At 44.6% G+C, this 19,118-nt stretch overlaps 3 protein-coding genes, 1 non-coding gene and 1 pseudogene across 4 annotated transcripts; 2 read left to right on the top strand and 3 right to left on the bottom strand.

Moving 5' to 3' along the window:
- Positions 1–1,771: 1,771 nt before the first annotated feature.
- On the top strand, positions 1,772–3,108 carry wdr97 (WD repeat domain 97). The gene is made up of 5 exons (XM_078291533.1): positions 1,772–1,807; positions 1,968–2,136; positions 2,485–2,657; positions 2,756–2,817; positions 2,927–3,108. The coding sequence occupies exons 2-5, from the start codon at positions 1,978–1,980 to the stop codon at positions 3,106–3,108; spliced, it is 576 nt and encodes a 191-aa protein (XP_078147659.1). The 5' UTR covers positions 1,772–1,807; positions 1,968–1,977.
- Positions 3,109–3,213: 105 nt separating this feature from the next.
- LOC139921768 (leucine-rich repeat-containing protein 14) lies at positions 3,214–6,814 on the bottom strand. Its single transcript, XM_071912098.2, has 3 exons — positions 6,159–6,814; positions 5,198–6,061; positions 3,214–4,751 (listed from the first exon to the last, which is right to left on the bottom strand). The coding sequence occupies exons 1-3, from the start codon at positions 6,434–6,436 to the stop codon at positions 4,184–4,186; spliced, it is 1,710 nt and encodes a 569-aa protein (XP_071768199.1). The 5' UTR covers positions 6,437–6,814; the 3' UTR covers positions 3,214–4,183.
- A 1,497-nt stretch (positions 6,815–8,311) lies between these two features.
- maf1b (MAF1 homolog, negative regulator of RNA polymerase III b) lies at positions 8,312–15,379 on the bottom strand. Its single transcript, XM_078291445.1, has 8 exons — positions 14,848–15,379; positions 14,324–14,412; positions 11,860–11,991; positions 11,400–11,562; positions 10,410–10,531; positions 10,176–10,295; positions 9,872–9,964; positions 8,312–9,604 (listed from the first exon to the last, which is right to left on the bottom strand). Exons 2-8 carry the CDS (start codon positions 14,404–14,406, stop codon positions 9,580–9,582), a joined length of 738 nt encoding a protein of 245 aa, XP_078147571.1. The 5' UTR covers positions 14,407–14,412; positions 14,848–15,379; the 3' UTR covers positions 8,312–9,579.
- A 774-nt stretch (positions 15,380–16,153) lies between these two features.
- Positions 16,154–16,226, top strand: trnar-ccg (transfer RNA arginine (anticodon CCG)). Its single transcript has one exon. It is a non-coding gene; the product is annotated as a tRNA-Arg (tRNA).
- A 795-nt stretch (positions 16,227–17,021) lies between these two features.
- Positions 17,022–18,680, bottom strand: LOC139921756 (nuclear RNA export factor 1 pseudogene; annotated as a pseudogene).
- Between the last annotated feature and the right edge of the window lie 438 nt (positions 18,681–19,118).

The raw sequence follows: 19,118 nt of genomic DNA, 5'->3' as shown, positions 1-19,118 counted from the left end.
GGAGTATGAGAGCTTACTGGCACGAGACAAAGATCTAGCTGCGCTCCTGCAAGGCACCGTGAAATGCAAGAGAAGGAAGCCTCCCAGTACAGAGCAAACCCAGAAAGAGGCTTTTGATCGCTACATGAAAATAATATACGGCCTGCCTCCCAACATTAAGGTTACACCCCCCTTTTGCCTGGTTCTTCTCAGTGCTTTCAGGAATACTCTGACATTTGGCAAAAAAAACTCTTTCATCAACTTACTGAGGTGCAGCGACAGCTTCACCTCTGCCTGTCCAGGATTTATCTTACTGCACTGCGGCAGTACAAGCTTTCAGCCTTCTCATCTCACAACATTAATCTAAAAGCTTCTTTGTCAAAAAATCAGCATATTCTTTTAAGGACTGTCTGCATGCTGTAATGTGTTTATGGTCCTGCCAATGCTTTCAGCATTCAAATAAATGCCGTTACACCTTCTATTTGAATGTTTGGCATATTTTTTTGGGAGGAGAGAGAGTACTATATTGTTAATGGTATCATGCTGTGGTTTCAGATTGGGTGGGAGGACAGCTTTGACCCAGACGCTCTTCTGTTTTCTCCTGAACCATATGACGAGCAGCCATGTACTCCTCCCTTAGCAGAAGACTTCTGTCCTGACTGTGAAGTGGACAGACCCGTGACTTCAGAGTCTAGGAAGGAGCAGGTAAAGGCTCATAGGATGCATTGATAGCATGGCAAGCAAAAACTTGCTCCTGCTTATTTGCAATATGTAAGGGCAGTTAAATCATTGACAGAAAAATACAACGTGTTGTTTTTCTCTGAGAGTAACAGAGGCCTTGGGTAAACAACCCTGGTGAGTTCTATGGTGAACCTCTTACTTTGTGTGTGCATTTGTATGCATGTGTGTGTTACTTTTCCTTGTAGCCTGAAAAGCCCCCTTCTCCAAGAAAGCAACCCAAACCCAAAACCCCTACTCCACCTCCGTCCCCACCAAGGACCCCAACCCCAGTCACGCCCCGGACACCCACTCCGGTCACGCCCCGGACACCCACTCCGGTCACGCCCCGGACACCCACTCCGGTCACGCCCCAGACACCCACCCCGGTCCCAACCAGGACATCCACCCCGGTCCCAACCAGGACACCCACCCCGGTCCCAACCAGGACACCCACCCCGGTCCCACCCAGGACACCCACCCCTGAGATGCCAGTGTTCCTCATACAGTTTGCAGAGGAAGGCTGGTTCAAGGACATGTATCCAGATCATAGGGTAATCCAGGTTAACTTCAACAAGATATATCCTGTGCACAAAGCAATATGGTAAATTCCTATTGATCTGTGGTCCAAGTGTAGATCTTGTTGTGTGTGTGTGTGTGTGTGTGTGTGTGTGTGTGCAGTGTATCCCAAGCACCCTATCTCCAGAGGATTTCTCCTTGCAGCTGCTGGACTATCTAAACACCTGCAGCGCTCCATCCAAGATAAAGATCGTAACTGCACTACAGGCGCTGCACAGACAGGAACTGCTACAGAACACAAACAAGTTTTACAAAGGCTTCATCGACTCTGTGTCCAAACACGTCAGACCTAACATGGTACTGTATGTCTTGCTGCTTGCCGCTCTGCATTTGAAGTACTGGATTTTGAGGGTGTGTCTCAATTTTTTATTGTTTGTGTGTGTGTGTGTGTGTGTGTGTGTATGTTTCAGTCCCCTGAGGAGCGGATCCTGATTGGTGAAATGTTAAATCTGTTCATGTGTCTAAAATCGGACAGCTGCGACCTTGTGATAAGTCTTCTCACTCTTCTGGCCTATAAAAAACTGCATCTCCGGTTAGTCCATCAATGCTTTACTGCTGTTCCAAATGTCAATGGGTGGCAATGGCCTCTCAACTTTTTATTCTGCTTCTCAAGTGAAATTTTACCTTCCTGAACTGAAAAAGGGCGTATGGAGAACATGCCATTTTGTATGTTTCTGTTGTCCCTTCAATAGGAAAACAGTCATGTGCATGCTGACAGGGATCGGTGTGCATGAGGCTGAGCAGTGGCTGTGTCCGGAGCTGGAGAGCTGGGACTCAGAGCTGCGGGACCAGTCTAACGTCTGGAAGAGCCTGCATGAGAGGGCGGAATGCTGGCTGGAGCTATGGATCTCCAAATACAAAGTAAACAAAGACTGGTTTGATTTTAACTCTCTATCTTTGTAGCTTAAACTTTCATTTTTAATGGTTGGGAAAAAAACGTAACAGATTTGATATTCATTATCGCCACTCAAAGTATTTTTAAGCATGACAAAAGGGTAGAACAGGTGCTTGAAAATTGAGAGGACCTCCCTCTGTGAATCAGCTCCTTCTGATGTCCTTTCCTGTGACCCTAACTCCTCTAAATAGGAGCACATGAGAGCTTGTCAGAGTGTTGATGACTGCCATGGCCTGCGGCGTCCTGACTGGTTTTGACTTGCCAAGCGATTAACTGGTTTCCCTCTGGTCTCCTCTCTCCTCCCATGCTCCCAGGAACATAGCAGGTGTCAGCACCTCAGGAACGCAGCACAGTGGAAGCCTCTCACCTTCACCATGGTGGATGTGCTTAATTACTTCTGCTCCATCCGAAAAGAGGAATACATGAAGGCCCGACATGTTGCACCCGCGGGTCGCAAAGACACCGTGCTTCTGCCCCAATCTGACTGGTATAAAATATCTCCAGTTATGTACATAAAATACATGTTATACATGCACCTGTTGTCTAATTTTTTACTCTTCTGTGTGTGTGTGTGTGTGTTTGTAGTTCTCAGCCAATTTACCGTCTAGGAGAGAATTATAGCATGGCCAGGATACGCAGGCCACCGGGTAAGATTTCATCTCCCACCTTGCCTTGGTAAAGATTACTCATAAAATGCAACTGTTTTACTGTACAAAATGCATGTTTTCTAACCTCCAGTGGATTCTTGTCTCACAGGTATAACTCTGCCTCCTCTGCGAAACCGTCCGTGTCTCATGTGCTTTCCCAGTTTCATCACCTTGCCGTTACCTCGGGTTAGTCTGTGCCCCTTCCCCATCCGCTCAGACCAGAACTGTCTGACGGCCTCTCCTCGACGCTACTTCATTCTGCAACAGTCTTATGTAGAGTACTACAGATGATGCCTCTCAGGCAGGTAGTTTCCCATTAATACCCCATTACAAATATAATTTTGAAAGAAGATATGCTTGACAGAATTAAAATGACTTCTTAATTAAATCACTGCTTTATGATTTATTCTGTAACTTATGTAACTGCATTCATTTGGTACATGGGTGATTTGGTACACTCACACATTTGCTGATGTTGGTGATACTTTGGACTCAATATGGACCTGAATACAAAAGGTATCATTCTGATAAAGCAGACATATGCCACAATAATGACATAAATTGGAACAGCACAAAGACAAAAAAAATCCTTAGTGAATAAAAAGATATAGTAGAAAAATACCTAGAATAGCTATGCAAACTTTGTTTCTGCTTTAGAAAAACAAAATCACTACTGGACAGAGAATTTATACTTAATTCAAATAAATGTAAATATTTTGCACCTCCTATACATTCATTTCCTATTTAAAGAACAGTTTTGCAAACACATTACCACACATAATGTTGGTTGTTGACATGTGCAGTGTGTCACATTATAAAATGTTTTTCACACAGTTGCTCCATCAGGGTTTTGCAAGACTGGTGGCCCCCTAAATATTTGGACAAGTGCCATGTACAAAGTACTGCTGAGAGATGTAAAGGCACATGAGTGGACAGACTGTAACCTTAAACCAGTGGGATTTGATAATCTGTTTCCATCCCAGCTATCCTTGTAATCTGTTTAGAGAGTTTTGGCACAAAACTACTGCTTCACATGCTACAACTTAATTCATATAGTAAATTAAATAGCAATAAAGTCAATAGCATACAGAGTATTATTTAGGCTTTAAGCACCTTTTGATTGAAGTTTGGCATATATTTGTTACATTGTTCCAGCCAAATAATTTGTCCATAGCAGAAAAGAGCATAACTGAATAATGCAATCCATCGCTGAGAAAGTAAAGCATAAAAATACAAAAGTACTTTTAAAAGAATATACTACCCCATTGCTAGGATGATAATTTGATTGTCAAGCTTGTGTGCATTGCTCTGGTGTGTGTCAGTGAGTGAACTGAAGAGCTTCTGTGTTCTTCCCCTGAACTCTGCTCTAGTCCACCAAGTCTTTATCATAGTTGAGCAGGTCGCAGGTCAGGAAGAGGTCAGAGCGGCCGCTCTCTGTCAGCACCCTGTTGAGCTGGCTGCTGGTCGCGTGGATTTCCACAGGCTCATCCAGAGGCCAGTCTAGCAGCTGGGCGCTGGAGGGTAGGTCAGGCAGGCCTGGCTGGTAGTCCTCCAGGGGGTTGGGATACAGTAACTGGCGGAGGGAGGGCATTCTCACGGCTGTTCTCACCAGGTCCAGGAGGCCAGCCATGGAGAGCGGGTTGAGGGCCAAACCCAGGCTCTTGAGTGCCCGGCAGCACCCCAAAGAAGGCAGCAGGGTCCCCAGCAGGCCGTCAGTCAGGCCACAGCCACTCAGAGTGAGGTGCTGCAGGCTGCCAGACGCCTGGGAGAGGAGGCGGCGAACAGAAGGCAGGGTGTTTTCATCCAGACGGTTTTCACTCAGATCCAGCTGCTGCAGCGTGGAGGCATGTTGGCTGCAGGACAGATAGGCGAGGTCAGCTGGGCTCAGGCTCAGATATGGCAGTTCCAGTATCTCCAGAGGCTGAGACAGTGAGCTGTAACAAAACAGGGGAGGGCAGAACATTTACCTAAGTTTGGACATATTCAGTATACAGGATTTATGATTTCACTCTTAAACGTTAAAATTCTGAATTAGTTTGAGAGGATTTGCACTGAATAGATGCAAGAATAATTGCAACTGCAATTCCAATTTGTATTAAGTGGTTAGCTGTGTTATGTTGCCTTTCCAAGTCTTTGAAATCCAAGGTAGGATGAATAAAACAATATATGCCAGTAGGTTTGTTTTCTGAAACACAAAAACTTGTCAGATATGCTAATCCGACACAATAACCCACAAGATCAGTTTGGGTTAGGAGGAAAAACTGTCTTATAATACTGGTCCCCACAGAAAAAACTTGATATCGTGTAGGTTCAATTATTGGACTCAAGGTGCAGACACAGTTACATGGTGCGTTTGTGTGCTAGGGAATACAGGCCATACCTGAGTAGCATGCGTAGGTGTCCAGGCAGGCGTAGTGCGGTGAGACTAAGGCGTCGCAGTTGCTGTAGCTGTGCCAGACCCAGTGACATTTCCCTCAGTGCCTCCTCCTGCCCAGGCTGGTCTCTGCGAAAATCCAGGTTACAGTAGTGCAGGCGGAGCGAGTTCAGCGCAGGGAAGGTGGAGAGCTGGGGCAGCAGCTGAGCCAAGCCCGCCACCCCCAGGCTGCTGTAGCGAACATCCACCCCCAGAAGGCTCTGATGAGGCAGGAGGTCCAGCAGGGTCCTGATGCTGGACACCGAGAGCTCCTCCACACGAAGGTATCTACACTGGAGCTTGAGGGGTCCAACTGTGCCCAGAGCCACACGCACACGCTCCCAAGAGCGGGCATTGACAAAGAGATCGGCTCTCACGTGCATCACCACGTCACCGTCTGGATCAATTTCCTCACTCTCTTTTCTGCTGCCTGCCACTGTGCTCTCTCTATTTCTCTCCATCTCCATCCTCCTCCTTACTCCCTTAATCTGCTCCTCTTCACCTGGAATCCCTGATGATCCCACCCTCTCTCTTTCATTTCTCCCCAGCTCCCCAGTGTCTGTGCTCGCCTCCTCGCCACCTTGTTCCTTTCCCTCCACCCTTGTCTTCCTTTGTCCTCTCTCCCTTTTCACTATATCCTTTTCTCTCTCCATAGCCAAGACCCTTTTTCTCTCCCGCTCCCTTTCTCTTCTCTGCACCCTCTGAGCTCCAGCCTTGGCCTGAACAACCATGGTACAGAGAGCCACAGTCAGAGACCAGCCACCCATGGGGTCTCCCATTCCTCCCTCTTCACCTTGCAGCCCACAGAGGTCCAGCACTTGCAGCGCACACCTGAGAAAGAGCAATAGAGGAAAATTGATAAACAAGACATGGTGCATGACTGATCATAATCCAAACACTGTATAATAACCATTACTCTACTAGTCACCTTTGGTCCGACAGTCCTCTGACAACAGCAAGTAAGAGAGCCTGAATGCAGAGTCGATTTGGGGGATTTTGCCCTGCTTTCCTCCGTCCGCCGACTCGCAGTGTGCGCTCGGGCCATCGCTGCACCAGCTCACCCACAGCCAGCGGTCGGCAGCTGGTGAATGCGGCTTCCAGCAGGTTTCTGTACAGCTCCCTGGGCACCCAGCTCAGCCAGTTAGGCGACGAACTGTGGTCACTCACCACCTCCTTGGCACAAAGGCTGACTAAAGGAAGCACCATTGTGGAACAGAGCCAGGCGAGTTTGTAAGATTCAACTTTTAACGTTAAAGCGAGGAGGAGCCGAAATAATGTTGCCTTCGAATTTCCTTTGCCAACGAAGCTGCCGTTACATGTCTAAAGCGGTGAATGTTTGATAAAGTTAGCTAATATTAAGGTTAAGGTTAAAACAGCTTGAAGCTAGCTAATACTATAGTTTTACGATAGCAATTCGATGCTATCCAGTAAAACACCCCAAAAAAGAATTTACAACATCATCTGATAGCTAGTTGGATTATCCACATTAAGAAACTATGCAGCGACGGCTGGAAACATTTCGCGTGTGAAATATCAGACGTTGGCACATTATGTTAACTAGACAAACTGTCTCCGTCTGTGGGGTCGTTCAAGATGCTGCCGCCGGAGCTCCAGTGTTTACAATTTACAGTGACGCATATTGATGACGCTCCACGTATTGGTTTACGTCACGACAGTAAGTGTAGAGTGGACCTTTGCTTGCATGTATACATTATTTATCGTGTTCTGTTACTGTTGATTCTGTGCAGCTATTTGCATATGTTTTATTGAAGTCAGTTTTACTATTACCCGATAACTTAGTACTTTTACGGCCTTCAATAGTTTATTGATTTAATGTCTTACAAAGCTGAATTCCAGGTTCTACACCCTTCCAGTAGATACGTCTATCTATGGAGATCATCATAGGAAATGCGTATCTCGACTTGTGCATACGAGCATATGGAGAGCATGCTGTTCAACTTCATTTATCAAGCACCGTTGACGAAGCACTGTCGATGCTGTCGAGTTTAGTCTTCAAACCTTGCTCTAATACAACTGGAGACAAATGAGCTCTGCAAGGCTATCAGTGGGTTGACACTTTAGGAAGTAATATTTTTTGTGTCAAAGCCAAATCTGTTGAAATAATGCTTACAGTTCCCATTCTTCATCTTGATGAATAGTCTTCTAGCCTACATTTACAAAACTGACAGCCTGTAGCCATGCAATTAATAAGTACAATGTGTTTTGGTCAAGATGGTATTGAAAGTTTGATAAAGTTTTGCACTTATGTTAAGATAATGGAAGGCAAGGCGAGCTCGTCCCGCTTTGCTTTGTGCAGTAGTATACTCAAGGAACCTACTGTATAACGTATTATATTTTACTGCCATCTAGTGACAATCTATGGATATCAGTCAAAAACCCACAATGGGGAATATCAATGGAAATATAATGGGAATACCACTGAATTCAGCTCTGAAATATATCATATATGGCCTAAGACAGCAAAGTCTGTATTAGTGAACATTTAGCACAAAACAAGAGAAGAGTTTGGCATGTCAAACTAATTTGTAATGCTACACCAATATATAGCTCACCTAAAAAAATGATTTGGAAAAAGAGCCTGAAAGCAGCCAGGGTGATTTCCTCAGGATCAAGATACATTTCCTGTGTCAGAACTGACACCACTGCAATAATATAAAGCTCATAAATATGTGAAAATAAAGACACCCATTTTGACAGTCCAAAGTCAATGTCAATAGAGCAGCTCCGGGTTTTGCATTGGAAATCATAGAAAAACATTTAAATATTAGCTTTTCAACTTCAACTAAGGTTATTTTTTACATCCTTCACCCTGTATCTGAAATAACATTGTCATTGTTGTTGGTTTGATTAGATAAAAGGAGTAAAAGAACTAGTGTTGGACATGGGCTAGAAGACTATAAGTTACTTTTAACCACTTCATCTGGGTTTACATCAACTGTAATGGCCATAGTTATCCTTCTGAACTTGAATTTTTCCACTATGAAGAAATGTAAAACATTTTTAGTGATTATTTTACCGCTTCAATGGCTTCTAGTACCCTCATAACAAGAACCAGGCTAGTCTGATTCAAACACAAGTTTATTCACATCTTCAATATATTGGCCAATCGAACAAAGCACAGAGCAGTCAAGAAAGTCATGGAATTCCAACCCACTAGTAAGGAACGTAAAGAGGAGCTTCTCAAGGTCTAAAAATAGTGTAAAACATGTCAGCCATTTCTGGAAAGTTTTTCTGAAACTTTTGTCTCTACATTATACTATACATTCACTTGCACTGAAGCCTCTGCACTGAGGTAATGAGCAAAGAAAAAAGCTGGCAAGACAGACATTTATATATTAGGAAATGGATTTAAGTCAGGGGAACAATGGAGAAATACTGGATAAGGACAACATAAAAAAAAACAAACATGATTGTATAATAATGGGACTGAAGCGAAACAATGGGACATCCAAAAAAACTGATGTCGTCTAAGCTGCAAACTGGGTGTCCATATAACTTTCCTTGGCAGTGCCCTCCTGTCTAACTCCTACAGAAGAAGAGCATTCGCAGTAATAAGATTCAATAATACAAGGTTCAATTACAAATGCAGCGTTTAATTTCAAACTCAGTGCTAAAAAAGTATTTAGTTCTCACAGTAACAACACTGTCACACATAGAAAGCAACACGCACAAAAAGAGCAAACGAAGAATCACAAACGAGTTTTCAGCTGGTCAATCAGTCAACTGTATCGGCTCTCGTGGGCCCAGCCCAGCTCCTCCCCAGGTCGGGGTACTATGAACCCCTTATCTCTTGTGTTGGTTTTCATTGATGCTGGTGTTACGTGGACTCCTCTTGGCTTGTGGTTATTTTATGACATCATTTGCAAGGGAAAAAAAACAAAAAAACATGCTTGCAGTCTTCCATGGTCACCCATCCGTAGCGGGACCCACCTCTTCCCAAGAGTCTGAGAAGGGGATTTCTCTTTGGAAATGTGTCAGGTGTAGAGGCGCCCATGTGTGTGCCGTTGGGATAGGAGCTTAGGGTCAATAACCACACTGGAGAACGAAGGAGCTAGAAGAATCTCGTTCAAAAAAAAAAGGTTCCACCGGGGGCATTTACAAATGTCCATCGCTTATGGTACACAGTTCATGTCCAGCAGATGAGAAGGCTTCAAACATGCATTTGTCTATGGGGTGAAATGTTCTCCCTCTGTACGAGAAAATGGCTTTGGATGAGGCAGCAAAAAAACAGGTTAAAAAAAACAAGGGTAGATGGGACGAAGAATGGGATGAGAAGAGGATGTGAAAGCCTAGATATTCTTTGGCCAAGGAGTGTCCTCTGGGAAGATTCACACACACAGAGCTCTGGGGAACCTGCGCATGAGAGAAGAGAAGAAAAAGTAAATGGCAAATTCTTTGACCATAACTGGTAAGAAAAATGTGCCTTATGCTGCTGCATAACCAAACATCAGCACTAGTGCTTAATATCTGCTTTGGAATGATTTTTAAGTGCATTTCTACTGACAATTCTGTGCAATGCTTCTGGAGAAACAGTAGTAACGTCGACAGAGTAGCTCTTGCATCCTTTCTATACACACACTGCAACAAACCACGTCCAAAGCAAATGATAACCAGTCTAACCTGTCCTCAGTGAAGCCATCCATTTCCTCTTCATCGTCCAGCTCCATGTCCAGCTCATTGTCAAGACACCCACGGCCATAGCCACTCAGGACGCTGCAGGAATGAAACAGATTTTAAAATGATCAGAAATAAACATAGCTTTTGACAAATCATTTATTGGATTAGTCCTTTCCCTTTAGAAGCTCTGAACTGGTGTATAAATGAACTGTCAAGCAAGTGATTCTGACGTTTTATGAATCTGTGAGGGTATGAGTGGATGAGTGAGCACTTCAAAGAGAACGGTTCAGTGTTGGCGGCTACTGACCTGACGGAGCGACATGTGAAGAATACAATCCTCTTGAGTTTCTTGTTGTAGAAGAAGTAGTTGAAGGACCAGAGGCTGCCCTCCTCACCGAAGGGGTCTGAGTCCAGGTCGGGGTTGTAGCTATGAACAAATATCAAGACATCAATCTTTTAAAAAGGCTATGGGGCCAAGCAGTTAACAGCAGCATACACCATTTAGTAGGAAACACACATACACACACACACAGACCCCTACCTGTAAATGTCACAGCTCTGCAGGTTGATCTCTTGGTCTATGGCGTTCCATAGCTCGGGCCCCAGCGAGTTGAACTCCTCTCCCACGGCTGAGAACAAGCTGCTGTTCACTGCATTGGCCACCTGGGGGAGACAGCGCATTCACATAATTATTCAGCAAAGCCTATTTTTTGAGTCATTATTGATCCCTGACAGGGAAATTCTCTTTTTGCTCGCTCCCCTCCACAGGGAGGTCAGAAGTCAAAGATACTCAGCAGGGCAGACGGTTACTGTCACAAGGGCTTGAACCTTCCTGCTGAAGGCTCGTCTCCCTGCTCACTACGCCACCCAGCTACAGTCAACTCATATCTTATCAGCTAATCCTTTCTCTCCATTCATTTCCCTGCAGTCTGTCCTTCACCCACTTCTGCAGACTGCATGCGTAACCCCATTCTCATTCTTATCTGTTTTTGAGTCCAGTGTGTTATGTAAAGCACTTTGTGACAATTCTGTTCAACATTTAAGTGCACTCTGGGAATAAACTTGACAATCACACCAGGCCTGTGCTGATCTGAAAATTTCATAGTATGATTATCTTGACCAAAATTATCTCAATAATTATTAAAAAGATGAAAACTTTAAAAACAGTACGGTGATATGTTTTAATCATTTATAAACAAATTTATCATATCAATCACAAGAGAGCTGACTTTTCTTAAACAACAAAATTATAAAATGCTGGTTTAGCTTATAGAAACAACACAAATAAAAATCTAAATAACAGCATCTAAAATAAAGTCATATGCATCTCAAATAAAGTGCTACTGGTCTGCATCCAATTTAACTCAGTCAGCAACATGAATGTAACAATTTATTAGAGGGCTCCCCCTGTCTGATGACAGACGAGAGCCAATAAAACTTAGTGGAGGTGTCATAACTGTTATTGTTTTTCACTGTGATATATATAGTAAAACTGGTTATTGTCCCATCCCTAATTCACAAGTGTACTGACCCAGTTGAGGCTGGGCTCCCTGCTGAACTCGTGGGCCCTCGCCGCGCTGAAGTCGTAGTCTGGCCTGAAGGACTCGTTGAGTGTGGTGATGAGGTAGAATAGAGTCTTCCTGCAACACTTGTCACTCAGAGGGTTCTCCCCATCCTCACTGCTCTTCCCCAGTCTGGACAGAGTACACAGGGAGAGAGAGAGAGAGAGAGAGGGGGGAAATTTAGGGAAAATACTCATAATCCATCCACCATCCAACTTATAGTAGTTAACAGTCTTTCACAAATAGTCCAAACAGTGCTAAACGTTCATCACTTCATTTTTCCTTCCCTACTTATTGAATAAAGGACCGTAATGTCAGATTCCCTCTTCAATATCGTTTGAGGATTACGACCAATCTTCTGAGTGACCTTGGTAATAATCAAACTATGACCTGTACTGTTTTGCTCTGGCTGTGGGCTGCAGTACTCACTGTGAGGGGCTGGTGGTGCTGGTGGACTGGGGGGGAGAGAGGGCCTCCAGGACGTGTGGCTCCCCCTCCTGGCAGAACTGCTTAAACATGTGTTTATCATCCCCTGCCATCTTGCAGGAGTAGCTCTCAATCCTGCAAGGCAGAAATCATGTTACATTACTGGAAGTGAACAATGTTTATGCGTTAAACAAGAGCATGTGTTGTGAATATAATAATGGGAAAGATGCAAGATGAGTGACAATGTAATCCTCAAAGTAGACATTAGTAGTCCTTTTGACTTAAACACACACACACACACACACACACAACGTACATAAGTAAAAGTCATTAGCTGCACAAGCATCTGACAAGCAGAAGCCTGGTGGTGTGAGAAGAATTCACTTTGCAGCAACATGTGCTCTGCTCTTTTTAGAGTTTCTGGGTCAGATACCGCTGTAGACAGAGATAGGAATGGAGCAGACTGGTGTGCAGTGTTTATTTTGCCCCCACCCACCCAGGGGTTATGCAAGAGCAGAGGTTGTGCAACTTAAGATAGGCCCGTCTATGAGCCACTATGGCCCGGCCAGTCTAATTATAGGGGCATCGGGTCGCCAAGGGTACCATGGTGGAAATAACTGCCCTGGTTTTCCATCCACAACACAGCCAACCTGCCCGACAAAAACACTGCGGGCGACCAGATGATAGGGAACACATTAGAGCTGAGTAGAGATTATGAATTCTAAAAAGATGATATGAAAAAATGTTAACTGCAGGCTCTACGTTAACAGCTGTGTACACATTAGTGAACTCTGACCATGGCCTGTTCTTTTACCTCAATATGGCTTCTGTAATTTACAACAAATAACCTTAAACATAGAACACTAGCCATAAATTCAATATGTTTATGTCTCATGACCGCCAAATCACTAACTGGTGACCGCAACAATGCAGTGCCAAGTAAATCACGCTGCAGCTACATCAGTACACTGTTCGGTTTTACACTACGCTATTTGCTGAGGTTGGGCTTTTATATTGAGAGGTTGGAACAAGCACCCTGTTTGATGACATTGTTTCAAGGCCAAAACTCGCTGTTCAGACAGTGACTGATACTTGCACAAAATGTGTCAGCAGCAGTGTGTGATAGTCCATATCAGTTGTCTTTCTTGGTGTGACAGCCAAAGCTAAAAGGCTGATCCAACATGTAGAACTGGAGCTGACTGTCAACATCAACAATCCCATTTCTACATGTTGCAAAATCGAAATCTCAACCGTATATAATATCCTAACTCCATCCATCCTAACTGCATTTAGGAACGGTCATGTCAAAATCCCAAATAGGCTCCAAAACTGGAGACAAGATTTGCTTCTGTAATAACCCTATTGGTAGGTACATTTTCAGTTCAAAACCGCAGCTTAAAACTACTGCTGCCATGATGGGCTGCTGTACTAATCCGTTAAGCAGCCTAAACACCAGCAGACCTGGCAGCTCCAACAGCACTCAGCTGTGATGTAGTGTTATGTCTATGTGTGTGCATGTACACACCCCCATAACACTCTCCATTACAGTTTCCAAATGGCCACAAAGGCGTGTGAGGGGACACCATGTTGTGCGTCACACTAGGTCACGACCGTCCAGTATAGAAGCTCAGCACTATCACTATGTATGCAACTTATGTAACTATATTGTTACTGTAACCCCAAGGCTTGCTGGAGGTCATCCACCCCCACTACATAAACATAAAACACATTCTACTGCATTTATGGTATGTTAATGCCAAGTCATTATATTAGCAAAAACTGTAGCGACTGCAAGCAAGCAGGAAAGGTCTTAATGTAGGTCTGTAGGTTTAGTATAAATCATCATTGTGTTGCATAACATGTAGGTACTTGTTTGCTCTACTGCCCCTCTTTATCAGCAGTGTCTGTGATCTTTGGAGCAGTCACACCTGATGAAGCAACCTCTCCTACCCTTTTCCTGGTTTCATGACATCATACCAGACAAGATTTTCCCTGTGTATCAGTGAAACTACTGCCAAGCTGGACGTCGCTTACATTAAATGTTCACCACTCCAGTGGTTCTCCAGTTACTTTGGCATGCAAGTTCTGGCAAGACTGAACTCTCACTGTTGTGTTGATGCTCCCATTGAGCCTCCAAGGCTGGCCTACTAAAATAGAAGCACTAAAGCCAATCACAAACACATCTCGAGAGGCACTCAATGCATGCATTGCCCAGGGAGGGTGAAGGGGGGTGTGTGTTCTGCACAAACACACGCTAAGGTTGGGGTGGGCATGGAAGTAGGTGGCGACTGAGTGCAGCAGACCCTCGGAAAACAACGCAGTACAGTGGCATTCATCATAAGTTTAAAGAGCCTCTGTGTTTCTCGTTATGATAATGAAGGTCTGCCCCTGTAAGTTGTGTAAATAAATGTCTGTTAAGAGGCTCAGTTATTCATGTAACAACACAGGCCAAGGCGATGAGCGTTACCTGCCAAGGATGCGAGACTCCCCTGTTTCAACACACAGCTGAGAGCTGAGAGCTTCGAAGCTGGAATTCTCCAACAGTTTCATTTCTGTCTGTAAAGAACAAAGAAAGAAGTATAAGCAGTTACATTTAGCCTGGGGTCACATCAGGAGAGCAGTCAAGACATTTGCTGTCCCTAGTGTCAGATTACATGCATGAAGGAAGGATAAGGACCAGTAGCTACCTCTGTGCAAGTATTTAACTGACAGCGTTCAAGGTTTGGACTGTAAAGTGCCAATCAATATATTACAAGTAGGGTGTAAAGATTATTTTGAACCATCTAAAAAGATACTTGCTGTCGGACACACTCAAATGTCATTTAGCATCCAAAACATGAGGGCCACAGCGCCCCATAATGGCATATAACGACTGATCAAAAACTCAATTTCCTCTCTGTAAACCACTGCCCCTCCCCCACACTGTTCAGTCGAAGTTGATCATTCGTCTTCCTGGTTGAGTTCATCGACCTTACACCACAATAAACTTACCAAATGATAATTGCAGCGCAGGCAGAAGACAACGAGTTTCCAAATCAGCCGTCGACTGAAGATACTTTCTTCCCAAGCGAATTCTTCGTTACTTGATGACGCAAAGATTAACGATCCCCGCTTTGTTGTTGACCAGCTAACGTTAGCGGTTAGCTTGCTATATGCTCTTGTCTTGACTTCACAGCTGATCTTCTAATTCCCAGTGGAAAATAAACATTTTTCAAAGGCACTCGGTCGAGAATTACTTATTCTGGGGCTGTTTACTTTTATAGAAAAACTGCTCTTCCCGATTAAATGCGACGAAATTAAATCCAAAGACTGTTGGCGTCCGTCGGACTCGATCTGCAGCGGCATCCCTTTCGACCTAATTTTACTAAGGGTTTTGTGTTAGCTAGATCAAGTCGCCTTTTCTAAGCGACTCGATCAAAACAACTCAGTAACTAACAAGCTACCTAATTTGCCAAAGAAGGTTCGAGGTTTCTGCAAATAGTCGATTACCTCAGCTGTATCTCTATCGGACCAAAACAACGGAATCCACTGTACAATAAAGCCCAACCCCTTTCAATTTATATCTTGGTTGACATACACACCCACTTTTAGCGTAGCGACCCATGAATGGCTGTATGACCTGTCCATATAAATGAAAACTCAGTCATTGGCTTAAGATTCGTTCGGTCAACCCCCATGCTGGATCTAGTTCAGTTACTTGACTTGTTATGTTTATAAGAAATATCTCATCTCGCCAAATCGAGACATGCAATTCAGATTGAGAATTGTCGCGCTTGCACGTAAAATCTCGAGTTCACTTTTTCACTAAAGACGTATTACTAACTCAAGCATGCAGCATTATATTGCTTGAAGGCCAGAATGATGTTAAGGGGATGTGTCGAGACATGATCCAAACCCCTAAAACCCCCTCTCTCCCTATTATCTAACGTTAAACAAAATATACTTATCGCCCATATTAACATGACCATCATTACTTGCTTTGCTTTGATTGCTTGATGAAAATATTTTGCTGGTTCCTCTGAGGTGGAATTTGAATAGCATACAGGTAAAATTCGTTTGCGCATCATAATGGTCATATTTGAGGGCTGTTAAGCAGTCAGTAAGTAAAAGATGCATGCACAGCGTATGTGCTCCCTCATTGTCAATTGAAAAACTCAGTTATGGAAATAATATGTTTACATCATTGAGAGAGATAGTCTTAACATCATTTGGACAGCACTGCCACCTGTATTTACCTTTAATAGTAGGCATTGACCGCCCTAAACAGAACCGTAATATAATTCATTTTATATAAACCGGCCCAGTGGCCTAATGGATAAGGCATCAGCCTCCGGAGCTGGGGATTGTGGGTTCAAGTCCCACCTGGGTCGCACACCGTCATCTTTAATCGACTGAATGATTGGGATATGAGTCGTTATTAAAGCCTACCTTTAAATGGTGCATATTAAAGGTCCCATATTCTACACGTTTCAATGTTTTGTTTTATGTCTTGACGTCCATTAAAAGCTGTTTGTGTGGTGTCATGTACCAAAAACACTCTCAATCCATTTTTACACATTCATTTTCCAGCATCTCTCTGAGCCTTGCCAAGAACAGGCTGTTTCTGTTGCTGTGTCTTTAAGGCTCATTAATAATAAGACCCCTCTGTTCTGATTGGCTAACCATTTTAAGAGTGAAACGTGAGACACCACAGACACCAGACAGCAACAGGCAAGGAAAAACTCTTGGTAATAAACAATGGCTATCGCTCAACTGCTTTGAAAAAAATACTTTGTTAGCCTATTATTTCTTACAAAAATGATAATATGATAATGAGCGTACCTTTGTGACGCCACAAAGTTACGGAAGTCCAAACGGCTTGTGTAGAGGCTCGGTTTTCAAATATGGATTGTGTGGATTTCGCTGGCTACCGTGCGTTTTGATACTTTAGTGATGTTTAGATAGCACATCCAACTCCTTTATAATCAAAGAGGCACGATATGGGACCTTTAAAGGGCTATTTGTAGGGGCAACGACAATGCTTCATAAGCTTTGTTTTTTTAGGGTTTTTTTTTGGTCTACATCAGCTTTAATAAAGCAAGGCAAAGAAGAAAAAGGATATAACAAAAATTCCATATAAATAAAATTACATGTTCACTATTTCACAGAAGGTGTCATTTATTTATTCATTTTATGAATGCAACGTCGGGGATCTTGCCTTCCGTCTTCAACTGGGTGAACATTTGTGCAGCTCTGTTGAAATCCCACTCATTGTCCTGTAGACACTTTTGGGACCACTGCAGGTTCATGCCGGAATTCAGGGAGAAGGCTGAGAGCATCTCCTGCTGCGGTGTGGTGAAGGTGGGCACCGGGCTGGAAGACGGGGGCAGGGCGGGAGCCACAAAGGCTCGGCGGATCTCCTCTGTTGGGGCCATCCGGATGGAAAGCTGGTCGTTCACTATGCGCAAACCAGAGTTCCCGGCAGGGACTGCGATGAAGACTCGAGAGAAGGCCTTAGTACAGTTCCGCGATTTACCGTCCACTTCTTTGAAAATCCCGCTCACTGTGAATGACAGCAGTGTATTCGTGTAGGTGTTTACGTCAACAGTGAAGAAGACAGGGTCATGCTGAGTTTTGGGGAGCTTGTTGAAGAAAGCCACCACATTTACTCGCGTGTGTTTTAGTAGGCAAGACCGCATCGTGGAGTCTTTGATCCGCTTCAGGTTTCGACTGTCTTTGTGGTACTCTCCCTGTATCACGAGGGATAAGGAAGCTCCATCATGGTAGGCATCCAGAAGAGGCTGTCTGTCCCCTGAGTCGTAGATGCTGTAATATTTTTGCAAGAAGCGAAGGATGAAAGCCTTGATTTCATCGGAGCCAAAACAGCTGCCCTTGAAGGGGGGAAGGCGGTGTGCCTTGCCACGTCAAAGCCTATGGGTGGGGGGAGGTCATGGCCATCCAGTTTGAGAAGCCCGGGAAACCTCTGCCGCACAGCACTGATGTAGGAGGCCTGGTCCTTGAACAGGTCACACAGAGGGTTCCCGACCAGCCACAGCTCCACCAGCTTCAGGCCTTTCACCTGGTCCAGCTCCTGGTCAGACTTCAGCTTATTGTGGGACAGGTTGAGGGTCTTCAGTTTGGGTGCCTTGGTGACCAATTCAGCCAGTTTGTCCACTTTCTGAATACGGTTGCTGCTCAGGTTCAAGCACACCAGCTCTGGAATGTTTTCCTCAATGATCTTGATCACAGCATCCATGCTTGTCTTCCTATTCAGGATGACCTCAATGTTCTGGGACGCCAGGTCAGAGTCTGTTCAGATGTTGTTCAAGTCAAGTGCTTGCTGGGAGCCATTGAAGCGCTTTGCCATGCATTGCTTCAGGCGCTCCAAGTGTTCAGGCTTCAGGCCAGAGAGGAGGAAGGACGGAGGAGATCTGGCGCTGACGTGTACTGCCACCTTATAACCGTCTGTGTCTGTGATCTTGTGGGAACATTTGTGCAGAGCAGTGGCGGCAGCGGCATCATCCACATAAAAATGGGCCCGGTGACTGACAATATGAAAGTGTACAGGTGTGTAGGGTACTGAGCAGATGTTCTGGAGAGCTGTCAATAACCATTTCTTATTTCCTTCCATGTGGTATCGTCACTTTGTACCAGCCTGATCGGCTTTTCCCTGCTCCACCACTGTTTCCTCCTCCTCCTCGGTCTCCTCCTCTCCCACCTCCTCTCCCACCTCCTCTCCCTCTGCCTCCTCGCCCATCTCCTCTCAGATTGGGCCTTCCATAGGGGTTGAATCTGCGCTGGGAGCCGCTGTCCTGAGAGCTGTCAGTCATAGTTACATTCCCGTCATAGTCGTCAAGCCTGGACCGTGGTCCGGGGCCACCGAAGTTCCCTGAGTGGCCTCCCCGCTGGCGGACGTCCCTGCGGGACCCGTCGCTGTCCGACCAACCCCTGTGGGAGCCTCTGCCTTCACGGCTGCGGAGCTGCGGGCCGGTTCTGTCATCATGCCTGCCGTCCGCCATATTCCTGGGAACAGCGTTAGTTCGAAAACACACCCCTGGATGAAAAATAATATTCACAAGGCCAAAATTGTCTGTTTTACGATACACAAAAGCGAGGATGTGTAAGATCGCATTCCGCAACCTTAACGTTGAACATAAAGGTGATTGTGATGTGATCACAATGAGTGTTGTTTAGGCCTACTTCCAATTCAGAAGCTGGTTAGCTAGCTTCTTTTTATGTTATTTTATTATCATCAGTATCAGATATACAGAAATACCCAAAGG

Source organism: Centroberyx gerrardi, chromosome 22, assembly GCF_048128805.1.
Source record: "Centroberyx gerrardi isolate f3 chromosome 22, fCenGer3.hap1.cur.20231027, whole genome shotgun sequence".
NCBI lineage: Eukaryota > Metazoa > Chordata > Actinopteri > Beryciformes > Berycidae > Centroberyx > Centroberyx gerrardi.
Note: the sequence above shows the minus strand (reverse complement) of the source record. Positions and strands in the feature narration are given on the sequence as shown.

Coding starts and splice junctions, on each gene's coding strand:
- LOC139921768 (XM_071912098.2), bottom strand. CDS start 6,436: ATGGTGCTTCCTTTAGTCAGCCTTTGTGCCAAGGAGGTGGTGAGTGAC. Junction 6,062..6,158: donor AGAGGACTGTCGGACCAAAG/GTGACTAGTAGA, acceptor GCTCTTTCTCAG/GTGTGCGCTGCAAGTGCTGG. Junction 4,752..5,197: donor CACCTACGCATGCTACTCAG/GTATGGCCTGTA, acceptor GTTTTGTTACAG/CTCACTGTCTCAGCCTCTGG.
- maf1b (XM_078291445.1), bottom strand. CDS start 14,406: ATGAAACTGTTGGAGAATTCCAGCTTCGAAGCTCTCAGCTCTCAGCTG. Junction 10,296..10,409: donor CAGAGCTGTGACATTTACAG/GTAGGGGTCTGT, acceptor ATTTGTTCATAG/CTACAACCCCGACCTGGACT. Junction 9,965..10,175: donor TTCACATGTCGCTCCGTCAG/GTCAGTAGCCGC, acceptor TCATTCCTGCAG/CGTCCTGAGTGGCTATGGCC.
- wdr97 (XM_078291533.1), top strand. CDS start 1,978: ATGTGCATGCTGACAGGGATCGGTGTGCATGAGGCTGAGCAGTGGCTG. Junction 2,137..2,484: donor TATGGATCTCCAAATACAAA/GTAAACAAAGAC, acceptor CCATGCTCCCAG/GAACATAGCAGGTGTCAGCA. Junction 2,818..2,926: donor CAGGATACGCAGGCCACCGG/GTAAGATTTCAT, acceptor CTTGTCTCACAG/GTATAACTCTGCCTCCTCTG.